We start from the raw sequence: 13,568 nt of genomic DNA, 5'->3' as shown, positions 1-13,568 counted from the left end.
ATATATATAAAAAAATGTATATGAGAGAGTATGAATTTCTCCCCTTGTTGCAAGTGGAAGCATTTTTTTATGTTGATTATTAAGCTAGACACTGTATTTGAAAAATATGATGAATAAGAATTTTCAGAATCACATAAATTCCTTATGGGGAATCAACTTCAAGTTACGGCTAATCAAATGGAAGTTTCGACTTTTCCGCCTGTGAATTTACATGTTCATTCTGCCCTCTTTCCATTGATATCTTTTCTATGCCATTGGAAGTTTGATATTCCCAAGAGAACAAATACAATAACACTCCCATAAGCGCAATGCATTTCTCGCTGCCTCCTATGGCCATCCTAGCAGTGTTGCAGAACCTGATGCGCATAAAAGAGCTAAATTCAATCTTAAATGGAGTTAAAACTGACACCTAAAACTAGCTCCTTGAAAGTCAAAGTGGTGGAGGGTGCTGCTATTGCCATTAACTTTAAAGTGATGGCAATTTTTTCACCTTCTAGATTTGGCGGCATCACCGATCTCAACAATCCACAGATAATCATATACAATCGAAAATAAAGGATTCCCAGATACCAATATTATGTCATCTTCACGTCAGCCACACTGCTATAAAAAAGTCGCTGGGGGGATTAGAAGAGGGAGTGGGGCGATGCAGTCAATATAACAATATCACATCACCTACAAAATGTATCCTCATGGCAAAAGTTGGTCTATGTGAGCCGGAGCCAGTGATGGCATCATACTGGGGCATGAGGACAGGCACCCCAGTTCACAGCCCAACAAGAACACCAAAGAGCCAAACACCAAAGAGCCAGATCTGGCTCCAAAAGAGCCAAGTTGGCAACAGTGCTGCAGAGGGAAGAGCCTCACAGAAATTGTTCCTTATGTTCTTAACAATGAAAGCTTAATTTTCAATGTTAGTAATGTACGTTTTTTAATATTTCTAAATAATTTGGCAAAATTTTAGAATGGTATGGGTCACAGCCAGAGGCTGCCTTTGCTTTAATTTAAGCCCCCCCCCTCCCCAAATCCAATGACACTAAACCTGGGCTTCTTCCCACCAATTAACATTTCCACAATGCATAATAACCATATGATCAACAGGGAAAGAACATACTAACAAGATAATGAATATATCCGAAGGACTGTGTTGGATATAAAATCAAGATGCACACCATTAAGAGCCAGAAAGTGAGGTTTATTTATTATTATTATTAAAAAAAAAATAGAATGTGCTGGCTTTACCAGTACTTAAAAATCATTTATTCCTAAACTGCTTTTGGTCCAACATTAGAATGCAGGGAACACTTGTGAATATATGTTAAAATTGAAAATTGAATATAGTTCAAATTGACATACATAATTTCTTCGTAATAGTTTAGCGAACATCTTTCTAGTGTGAAAAAAAAAGTTAACACATCAGATGTTATCGATTTGTGCATTATAGTCAAAATATTACACTTGAGAAAATTTACTAGTGTTGCACAGTGTGAACTTACAATATTTAATCTCTTGTTTCCAAATATTCAGCATCACTAACTTTGGTTTCGTTATCTGACACATCGATTATGCGATTAAAAGTTATAAACAAATTTTTAGACTGAAAAAACATGTGGTGTGACAATTATACGGTGAAATACAGTAATATCCAAATGTATTACAAAGTAGTGTTTTATGGATACAGTAATCATTACACATTGCAAGTTATTGCAGTACCATCCTTTTCGCCTTTAACAATTTTCTAACATACTGGATTTTATTGATGGTGGGTCCTACCTGAAGAATAAAATCCTGGCTATGTCCATGATGTAACCAATTTGAAAAGTGATAATTTTAAACATATTTTTTCTTCTTTTCAGATATTTTTGATTCACGGGATCCACTACAAAATGGGAATGTAAAGTTGAATCTTGCAGAGGTGAGTAGGATAGTCATTTCAATAATGCTGCCACTTGAAACAGAACTCCTTATCAAAATACTACTCCATAATACTGATCTTCATTGAAAGTAACTGATAACATCGTCATTCAGTTGTAGTTGGTCACTGGCCTCCGTGGCAGAGTGGTTAGCACATTGCGCTACGATGCCAGGGGTTCCTGGTTCAAATCCCGGCCTGGGCATGGATGTTTGTGAGTTTCCATTCATCATATTATCACTCATCCCCATCTTCGCAAATTAGCCAAAAGTGGCACAAAAAGCGAAGTAAAATAAAGCAAATCCATCAGTTGTAGTTGGTCAGCCATAGCAATGGTTATCTTAATCAGTCTTGGTGAATTCCCCAATGATTCCTTCATTGGAGCTTGTGTTCGTTTCTCCCTGCTGAAAATTTTGTCTAATGTTTTCAGATTTTCAATATATATATATATATATATATATATATATATATATATATATATATATATATATATATATATATAAATTGTTAATTGGGAGGAATGGATATTATATTTACAGCCATGTTAAGCCAGACTAAATACCATATTAAATATAATAGTGAGAGGGATATTTTCAATGGTATCCCTCTAGATCAATAGGTGTTTTGAAACATCTGTTGTGTTTATATTTTCAAATAAAAATTGTTAATCAGAAGTAGAGCTGAGCTGATACCGATACTTGTATAATATAAACAAAATAACAAAGGCTAATTACAGAGTCATACTAACTTGTCACATCACTAGGCAAGGCACGTATCTAGAAATATAATTTGGGCCAGTCCGAGCAAAGTTTCTCGGAAATACAATAATAATAAAAGTGTTTCTATTTAATACGTTAATATAATTATATGCAGATTTGTAATATGTAAATTAATTCAATAGTACTTAATTTCTCCGATGCGTATGGAGTGTTGTTGTATATAACCACAGACTAAGAAACTGAGGAAAGACAACGTTAATAACCATTTTGTTCTTTGTTTTTTGACTAAAAAATATTATTACATAAATAGCAAAAAGATGCTATAAAATCAAAGATAAAACAGCAAATATTCATCATCTAGCTTATGTGTAGTTAAGACTGCTAAAATTTGTGTAAAAACAACTGTCATGGCGAGGAAATTAATGTCAAACAAATAAAAAAATTGAATATTTATTGAATAACAAAAAGAATGACGCTACGTCCATTTGGTGAAAAGTTAACTTCCTAATAAATATTTTATGTACAGTGTACATAAATCTGTAGAGGAACCTCCCCGATGGTGTAGTGGTAATGCCGTAGCCTTGTAATCAATAGATCCCGGGTTCGATACTCAGCAGAATCACATAGTGGTTCTGGTCCCACTTTAAAATGTAGGTTCAGTCCAGATTAGCCTATCTGTGCATAAAGTGGACTTGAAACAGAAACTCAGTCTTCATTAGTACTTCAAAGCTGTATATTCCCAATACAATCTCGGTGGAAATAAATAACCCTCATTGGCTGATACCAGCAGTCACGCAAAAGACTGACACAGAAGGGAAGAGGATAAGAAGAAATTGCTGAATCCCCTTCCCACTTGAAAGTAGATGAAACCAAGCTAATTTCACAGTGACCTTCATCCCTCTTTTCAAAAAAATCCTGCAACTACCTGACACGGCATTAGTGTAGTGGATGGTTTAAAAACATCCACCTATCTTACCACCACGAGCTTCAAGCAAGAATTGGCAATGAAGGGTTTATTTCCACAGTGTTAACTAAGCAGATTCATGCCTTCATGGTCACGTTTGGGTTCAGCCTTCACTTACCCATGCCTTTGATCTTGCATCTGCTTCCCAGGGAGGTGAGGGTTTATCCAATGTTTCTAGGAAAAATCTATGGAACTTCCTGTCCTGGTCTCCCTATCTGTCACAAGGAAGGGTGAACGAACTTTTAACGGCTCAGCCCTAATTAGGAGGAATGGAAAGTTATGTTTACAGCCACCGTATGAAGCTTAACACACTACATACCATATTAAATGTAATATTGAAGAGAATATTTGCACTTGTAGTCTCTGTACTGTACATTTGACTTACTAAGTGTTTGTTCTCGAAAATTACCAAAACCAAATGGTTTTCTACCACAGTAGGCTACAATTGGTAACAGTAGATTTTGTTTACTGTAAACAGTAGAAATTTCCAGCAGGGTCATTTTCGTTCCCCTCCTTATTATGCTTAACCTAAGAATCAAGGGATACATGCATATTCTTTCCCCTATATTTAAACTGGAAATTACGGTGAGAGGTTTGCAATATAAAGTACAGTCATGGACACTGCCGGGTTGTAATGAATACACTGTCCTTCAGTGGAATCGTTACAACCCAGCAGTGTCCGCGACTGTACACGCTCCTAAGAAGTATTTGCATTTCTTCTCCATTATTCTTAAGAATTTATTTTTGTACTCTCTTGAAGGTGAAATTGCACAATGAATATTTATTTTGCTTTGTTTACGAACATTAAAGCATGTGCTGAACAGATTTTCATTCCATTTGTCATCTGAAAACCCCTATTATGTTACAAATCAGTCTCAATAGGTTATGATTAAGGTGACCCACCATACGTTCAGTTTCAGAAGTGTGTCCTGGTCATTCCGTTGATATTTTTAAAATAAAACACCATTTGTCCTGTTTTATAAACATGTAGGAGTTAGCTTGAAAACCATAAGAGAAATGTCATGCTAAAAAAATGTTAATGGAATTTTTAAACTAGCATAATGGCAACACAGTCACAGCAAAAGCTGGACTACGTTTTAAGTAAAAAATCAAAATGTTCCATTGTTGTCGAGACTGTGACAAAGAATCGTATACAGATCTGCAACTAGAATATAAATTCCAACATTTTGACACAAATCTCTGGTTGTGTCTGATATGTGGGGAGTTTTAGGAATGGTTGGTGAAGAATAAAGCTCTCAGGTTCTTCTGATAACTGCTTCTGGCATTTCTGAACTTCAGCGTAGGACTAACATCAAAGTTTGAAGAGAAGTGGCACGAAATACTATGTAAATCGCAACGAGATTATAATAATTAATACTTTTTGATGATGGGAGATCATATTTCATTTATTGTTTATGATGTATTATTTGTGTGATCAGTTCTTAATAAATAATAATTTTATAATTAGGCCTAACCAATTTTTCAAGAGAGGGAAGGGGTAAACTGAGTCAAAATATTATGGTCACCCTATTTATGGGTTCTCTAATAATAGTTACCCAAGACTAAGAAAATTGAAGAGCCGAAAAAAGGACATATTACAGTACACATATCCCTGCCTTCTTTAATCACATAATGAAAAAATTGGTTAAGTTCATGCTAAAATTTAAGAAGTTCTGGAATTTGCATATGCATGTTATGGAAGTTACATGTTATTTGGTAATGCATTAACATTAATTTTTGGCATTTGCATTTGTAATATGATATTTGTTTGGTACTTGTTTGTAAAGATGTGCACAAATCAGTGTATTGAGTAGGGCTGAGCCGATACCACCTTGAACTGATACAGATTGTCTTGCAGATTCCCACTGATACCAATACTTGAAAATTGCAATAATTAATATTGGTGTGTAAATATTCTTCAATTATATGCATCAACTTACCAAGAAATTTGTTTTAGAATGTTCAAGAATTACTTCAGAATATTTAAAGAGGTTTCAATTTTGCATAATTTCTAAAAGTATTAGCTGGTATTGATAGATTAATTCCAACCCATACTTTCGGATACAGATACTTCGGCTTTTGATCAGCTTTAGTATCGAGGCATCCATCCTGTTCTCAGTATTTCATAACTAAATAAATAACGATCAGAGTGTTGTATGTATGCTTTTAAATTTTTATGGCTTAACAGGGATGACACATTGTAGACATAATGTCCTTTCTTTACAGAAATTTAAGAGAAAATGTTAACCTTATTTTCTTCATTTCATGTTACCTATTTATATCATTAGCTTTATTGCAACAATGGAAGAATTATGTGAGGGGGGGAGGAAGGAATGGTATCCCCCAGCTAGCAAAATATTCACAAAGTATTCCTCGGCTGTCCCATTGTTACCATGGTACTCTATAGGAGTATCCCTCAATAATTTAGACTTCAAGCTCTGATGATTAAAGAAAATCATATACATCCATTACTTACCCAGCATGCAGTGTGTAAAGTCACTATGGGATCAGACTGCCATCCTGGAAGAACAGGTTGGATTCCCAGGGCAGATGATCTCTACTGCAATTTTTTCCATTCATATCCATGCATAAGTGTGTCTTTTGACTCACCCAGCCTCTCCTCAGTATTTATCTGTGGATAACCCTGGAGGAACAAAGTCAACCAGAGCATAATACCGATATCTCCACTTCCCCTATGTGCCTTCATAGCATAGTGCAGTGGATAGAGAATATTACATTACACTTGAACATCAACAAACCAGCAAGTTAGATCAACTTTTTAAATAACCAAAGCAGTTCATAATAAAACCTCAATTTCTTATTAACTAATATTATGCTTTATTTCAGTGGCTGAAATCATCCTTAACATGCTAAAAAAAATTCGTAACAATAAGGACGAACAGCACTGCAAGCATTCAACAAAAGATGTTAAGCATTTTAGAGGAATTCTCATGCATTTAGGAGTTGTGGAATTCAACATGGATTCAGAGGAACTGCAGAAAAAAAACAATGGATTTCACCTCAAGCTCAATATACATGCATTAAATTAACAGTTTTAATGTTAACAGTATTCTCAGAATATTTTTTGTAAAAAAACTTTTGTATATTAGTTTCGTTTGTATAAATATTTAGTTATATGAAGAAAGATTTAACAGTGTAAATATATTTCATGCTTATAACATAGTTTTAAATATTTTTACTTAAGAAATTAAGCAATGTTACATTTTGTATATTTTGTACATATATAAAAACTAATTATGCTGTTCTATGGATGCAAATATGTACACATACCTTCATAATCACCAAATTACTTTTCCAAAATCATTTTACAATGTAATATTTTGTTTCTCTCAAAATGTATAAACTTCACAAATGTTCCACAAGAGGATTTACAGGAGGCAAGTAAGAACTTTTGTACAACACTTTCAAATTGTTTCATAATATGAAATAAAGTTAATTCAATGTTTTCTTTGATGTTTAGGAAGAAAATTTCTGTATTCTTAGAACATGTATCTTTGAGAGCAATTTTTTTTCACAGCAGAAGCCCTTTGCAGATAGACCAAGTTGTGAACATCAGTGATACTGTAAAAGCTTCTGTTGCTGTGATATTTCCACATGGGTAAAACAGTGAAGTGAAATATCAGGTGAATCCAGTAGTACTGTAGAACAAAGAATAGGTCAATGGCACTATATGTCAAAGGCCTGGGTTCAAGTCCTGGTCGAGCCTACATTTCTTACTGAAGGGTCAGTCATTCACGTGAAATCACCCAATTGAAAGACAAAAGTTGCTTCATAGTCATGGATTTGCTTCCCATTTTTTTTCTACTCAGATACTTGGTCCGATATGACAAATATGTAATATTAGACTTATCTAACAAATATGATCAAATTTTCAAAAATTGTAACTCAAGATTTTTCAGAAATTGGGTGGATGAAGGAACTCACCTTGACACAAAATATGTCATATCTTGGAAACTATGTGAAGTATTGTGATGATTTAGGTATTGTTGGAGAGGAGAAACTGTATTATCACTCTTGCCTGCTCATAAAGTAGAAAAATCTATATAGAAAGTAATTTGTTGTGATGAAAAACAGACAACTTTGGGAAATTGTTTGATAGGAATCCCAGGTTTTACCACTATGAAAATTGTTACACAGCATAACCAATACATGTCAAACATAATATTAAAAAATCAGAAAAGTAATATTTTCTCAGTAAAAATATTAGTTTTTTATTAAAAAATTATATATATATATATATATATATATATATATATATATATATATATATATATATATATATATATATATATATATATATATATATATATATATATATATATGGGCTCAAATTTAGAAAAACAACAACTAAAATGAAGCATTTTTGAAGAGCTTTAACTAAAAGAGGAAACCAGTAACAGAGCTCAATGGTGGCAAAAGGCACTGAAGATAAAATAAAGCTTGAAATATACTGAAAATTTTTGTTTACCACAGCTTTCTATCATTTTTCTTAGCTGTCATAATTATTGCAACTGTCTGCAAAGGCCAAAAATACCCGAAGTCATGAAAGAAACAATGGCCAGCATTTTCAAACAAAGTCAAGCTTTAGAAAAATAAAAATCAACAAAAGGAAAACAAAAACACATATTTCTAAGAACAGGATTTAACACAAATAAGAAGTTAACACAACCAGACGTACAACTACTACTAACGTACACACACATAAATCACCATGAAAGACCATGTGCATTCATAAGAACAAAATACAATGCAAAAAGACAGCAAAATGGACAACACCTGGAAATACACACGCATGCATAAAAATCAACATAGCAAAAAAAAGAAAACAACAAACGTAAACATTTAGAAATGGAAACAAATATAGATATGAGCAGTACCTAATAAGTACCGGATTCTTGTCCTGAAGACATGATGTGAACATTATGAATAATAGAGTTAGAAATAAGATGCTTCTAAGTTTAATAGCTTGTGTGGTTTTAATGTAATGACAACTTGAGTTAATTTCTGAACCATGAAAAATATTTATCCACTCAGTTTTTAGTAAATGTACTATTAAATTAAAATATGATGGAGAGTACAAGTCAGGCGCGGAGCGGCCATGTAAGCCGGGCTTACAGTTTAATACATCTAGTAAAATGTATGTAATTATGTGGCAAAATTCGTAAACAAGTTAAAAGTTCAACTCGGGTCGACACCAGTGTTCAAGATCCTGTTTGTTAGATTGCAACACTTCAGCACAAGGCGGCACAGCACATGGGAAAACTCCCGCCTTCTGCCTGTGGGAAGCTGTAAGCCTTCTGAAATTTGCCTTACAAGTTGCTGACCGCGAGCGAGCAGTGACTACCCTCTTTCTCTCTGCCTACCCTATCTGCGTGGAGAAGAGCGGGCCAGAACCCTAGGTCTGTAAACCTTCGGTCAGAGGCTTACAGCAGCGTTGCAAACCTCATGTTTAGAAAAATTGTTGTTCAGGGACGTCCGCAGTATTTCTTTCCACCAGGGAGGATTAAGCAAAGTATTTTTTCCAGGGGGTGAGGGTAAACTAAGCATATTTCCCCCTTAATAGAGTTGCCTCCTCAGAAGATACTAATTCAATTTGAAGTTTAACATTTTTCTGCAATGCCCTTACAATAATTAACATAATTTGCTGTGACTGAAATGAAATTATATGTGTGAAATATATAATTTATGGTTGACATTCATTTCTCAGAAGGGGCCTCCCCTCCTTACCCTTTCCGAACATCGATGGTGTCGTTTATAGTCTGAAATTATGCTACATGCTACTATATTGTTCTAGGCTATATATTATTAATACTAATTTATAAAGAAAACAATAATTTATTATTTACCAAAGACTAGTTTCAAGTTCAATTTATGCATCTATTTTAGAGTTTTAAAATTGCATTATTAATTAGCTACATACTATAGTTAAGTAAAATATGGAATTTCTTCCGTATAATATAAATTAGAATGGTTCAACCAACGGGGTGGGTTCGACGTTAACGTGAAAAGATGTAGAAAACTCAACCCCCACGAACAGCGGCCCTCTTGTTTTATTATATCTCCAACTGTCCAACGACTTCTTAAACTTGTGCGAGATTTAGCACCATTATGCTTGGGTGGCATCACTGGCTAACCGTGAATACGGTCCAGCGAGACACCGATTGCCCCGAAAGAGGAGGGAGCCACAGCGTTGTCGGGTTTTAGCCAGGAAACAGTGGAAACTGCCCAGATGTGCATTCTGTAGTAAGGCGATCTTGATATTGCTGGCGTTTTAGCAACTCACATTGTTCAAGACCACACTTGACAAAGACACATCCCCATGAAGGAAAGATCGGAAAGCTAGCAACCACCGCACCACCTCCCCTCCTCACTTCAAGAACTGTATGCAGTGCACTCAGTCAAAGAGTAGCAGACGACTTTCTAAGTCTCTATCGTAACTGCAGCATCTGGCAACTATGTATGAAGAGGTGGTTGCAAAGGAAATTTGAGACGGTGTTTCAAGGAGGTTTTTTTTACAGGAAAAGAATTTTGAAGCAAAGAAACTAACAGGAATGGGAAAAAGAGAAACACCTAAAATGAGCCAAAAACGAGAAAATGAAAAAATATAATATGTACATTAATGTGTTAACACTTGTTTTTGCTTGTAGGATTAGTATATACATAGGGAATATTAAGATCTCTGTTTTTAATTTGAACTCCGCTTGTAGTAATTGAGCTAAATAGTGCAAAAATTTTTTTTTTTTTTTTAAGTTAAATGTTTGATGAAAACTTAAGATTGAACCAGTTTTGCAAATTATCATATCAAATGTGAACGAAATATCATTCATTAATTACATAGTCCGTAATTTAAACACACTCCGAAAATGCACGAAAAGCTTATTTATGGTCTGTCTCTCTTTTACACTCCCCTTAGAAATCACTTACATCTCCTTTGATAGAAATTTCTATATAAACTTCTACAATTAGTGAGCATTTATTTTATATTTTATTTTTGAATTTATTTTCTCTCTCTATCTCTCTTTACGAATTATAGGGAATTTTAAGGCCAGAGAGGGAATTTATTTATTTCCAAAAGGGATATTTCACTCTGAGTTCGGAATATCACTGCTTTGGGCAGTGGCTGCTTTTGGGTTTGGTTTGTTTCCCCTTTCTTGTTGTGTGCATCGTTTTTTTTTTTTTTTTTTTTTTTTCGAATTCCATCTATTGAAAAGTGGGCGGTGTGGTGCAGTTGTCCCTGTACTGTGGTGTGATACGAAGTGCATTATGGAAGAAAACGAGTGTGATTGTGTGGTGGAGAACTTGTTGAAGACACCGTTTTCCAGCAAGGATTTTGCTGCAAAGAAGAAACTTGTGGATGTAGGTAGGTCCACTCCTTCTCTAGCAGGCATGGTAACGGAAACAAAAAATAAAGTGCGCCGGATTTGTGACTCATGGTACGAAGCTGATACTTGGTTATGTGGTTGTAAAAAGTATTCAGCACTTTTCTGTTGGCCCTGCCTTCTCTTTTCAGCAGAAAAAACTGCTTGGACAACAAAAGGTGTCGGCGACGCTAATAATTATCATTTATTAAAGAAAAGACATGAGATCTCCGTAGCACACGTAAATTCAAAGATTGTGTTGTTGAAATTTGGAAATACGCGAATTGAAGATTGTTTAAACCTTGCCTTCGAATTAAACCGAGAGAAACACAACGAAAAAGTCAAAGCAAATAGATACATCGTTGGTTGTTTAATCGACACTGCTTGTTTTTTGGCGGAACAAGAGCTCCCTTTCAGAGGTCATTTGGAGGGTTCAGATTCAAACAATAGAGGTAATTACGTAGAAATGCTTCATTATAGGGCAAGCTATGATGAAAAACTACGTCATCATTTGGAATCATCTACAGTTTTTGCTGGCACTTCTCACGATATCCAAAATGAATTGATAACGCAATTGCAACTTTGATGATGAACAAAATAAAAAGTGAAGTGAAAGAAGCATTATTTGTGTCTGTCATCGAAGATGAAACAGTAGACGCCTCTCAGAAATCCCAACTTTCATCGGTGCTATGTTATGTAACTTCAAATGGTAACGTAGAGGAGCGGTTCATAGGTTTTAAGGATGTCAGTGGGGATCGCACTGCTGCTGCCCTGGCAGACCATGTTTTTGGTGTAATAAATTACTTCCAGTGTGGCGAGAAATTAGTCGCTCAAACCTATGATGCAGCAGCTGTCATGGCTGGAGAACACAATGGTTTGCAAAAGTTGATAAGAGACAGTTATAAAACAGCGCTGTTTGTCCATTGCTATGCTCACAAGTTGAACTTAGTTCTCAAACAATCTGTGGAGGGCATCAGAGAATGTAAAGTATTTTTTTGAAACTTTGTTGGCTTTTGCAGCATTCTTTTCTAAATCTTCAAAGAGGAAAGCAGCGCTGGACAAAATGGTAAGCAGACGTCTGCCATCAGTTGCTCCTACTCAATGGCTCTACGCAGAGAGATTGGTTGAAGTTGTTTCCCAGTTGAAAACAGATCTAATTAATTTCTTTGAATCAGTGATACAGAACCAAGAGCAGTGGGATGGAGAAACGCATCTCTCTTCTCGTGGATATTTTGCTACTCTCCATGATTTTGTTTCAATTTTATGTTAATTGTATTTTCGGCTATTCTTCCACCAGCTAAAATACTTTTCAAAATTTTGCAAACCAGAGTGAATGACATCGGCTACTGTACTCGAAAGGTAGAAGAGTATCAAAGTTTCTTGAGTACTAAGAGGGAAGACTTTGAAAAAGTGTGGTCCGAAAGCGACAGTGCCAGGTTGGGAGAAGAACACTTAAAGGTGCCAAGCAAAAGACAGAGAATTGTTCTCATCAGTAATGAGAGGAAAGCTTCTTATCGAAGACTTTACTAGGAAATTATTGACACCATGAAAGTCCAATTAGCCAACAGATTCTCCGATATCCAGAAACTAGAATTTCTCTCCTTGCTAGATTTTGATAATTTTCAAAATTATTCTCTGAAATTTCCAATAAATGCTTACGAATCATTATTGAAATCATATGGACGATATTTTGATCCTCTAATTTTGAAAACCGAACTTACTGCTATTTATTCGTCGCAGGAGTTTTTGAAACCTTCAGTGTTAGACCTCCATAAATATTTAATTTCAACAAACTTGTGCAATGCTCTTCCGGAAACAACAAAGCTTTCTGCCTTAATTTTAACCATACCTGCAACTAGTGCATCTGTTGAAAGAACATTCTCTGCCTTGAAGAGGATACACACCTACCTGCGCAGCACACAGACCCAGGAGAGACTTACTAAGCTATCGCTGATGGCAATAGAGAGAACACTCTTGAAGGATTTAAAGAAGAGCCCTACCTTCCATGATGCTGTGATTGACATCTTTGCCGAAAAAAATCGCCGCCTGGATTTGAACTACAAGTTGTAATGGAACAGTAGCATGTAAGAGGTATGTTTATTTTAAAATTCATTTAGATAAGAGGTTCTGAATCGAACTATTTTCGTTCTATATTTTATCTAACTTTGCGTATTTTTTATTGTTAGGTTACTCATAGTGATAGGAATAAGACTGACGTAATTATTAGTTCTCCTCTCAATGTATTTGATACCTGGTGGAGGCACATAGTGGTTCGGATCCCACTTTACACTGTAGGTCCAATCCCCATTAGCCTTAATGTGCATAAAGTTGACTTAAAACACCAAATCAACCAACCATTCCTCTCAATGTAGAAGAACACAGCCAGGCAATGAAAACACCACGCTCATGGATGTTTCCATAACTTTTAATCTGGTGTAGTGTCACTTTGTTTTTAAGGGATGTAAGGTTAAATTTAGTGCAAAAATTAGGCTTTTATGAACAATTCTAGGGAACTGAAGAAATTGGAAAGGGGGGGGGGGTCAATATGCCAGCCCCAAAATAAGCACAACGGGAAATAGCCTTCATCATGCTAG

The 13,568-nt window shown here is 35.2% G+C and overlaps 1 protein-coding gene across 2 annotated transcripts in view; it reads left to right on the top strand.

Annotated features, from left to right (window-relative positions):
* The window catches only part of CalpC (calpain C), a 152,918-nt gene extending 145,865 nt beyond the window's left edge, over positions 1–7,053 (top strand). Inside the window, exons 17-18 of one of the 2 annotated variants that reach the window (XM_083134997.1) lie at positions 1,857–1,915; positions 6,443–7,053. In XM_083134997.1, the coding sequence (XP_082991123.1) occupies positions 1,857–1,915; positions 6,443–6,469 (86 nt within the window). In that variant the 3' untranslated portion in view covers positions 6,470–7,053. The remainder of the gene's footprint in view (positions 1–1,856; positions 1,916–6,442) is intronic. The other variant, XM_083134996.1, reaches the window with a different exon arrangement.
* The last annotated feature ends 6,515 nt before the right edge of the window (positions 7,054–13,568 follow it).

The sequence above is a fragment of the Lepisma saccharinum genome, chromosome 14 (genome assembly GCF_977018435.1).
Source record: "Lepisma saccharinum chromosome 14, izLepSacc3.1, whole genome shotgun sequence".
Classification (NCBI taxonomy): Eukaryota; Metazoa; Arthropoda; class Insecta; order Zygentoma; family Lepismatidae; genus Lepisma; species Lepisma saccharinum.
This window is presented reverse-complemented; position numbering and strand designations above follow the sequence as displayed.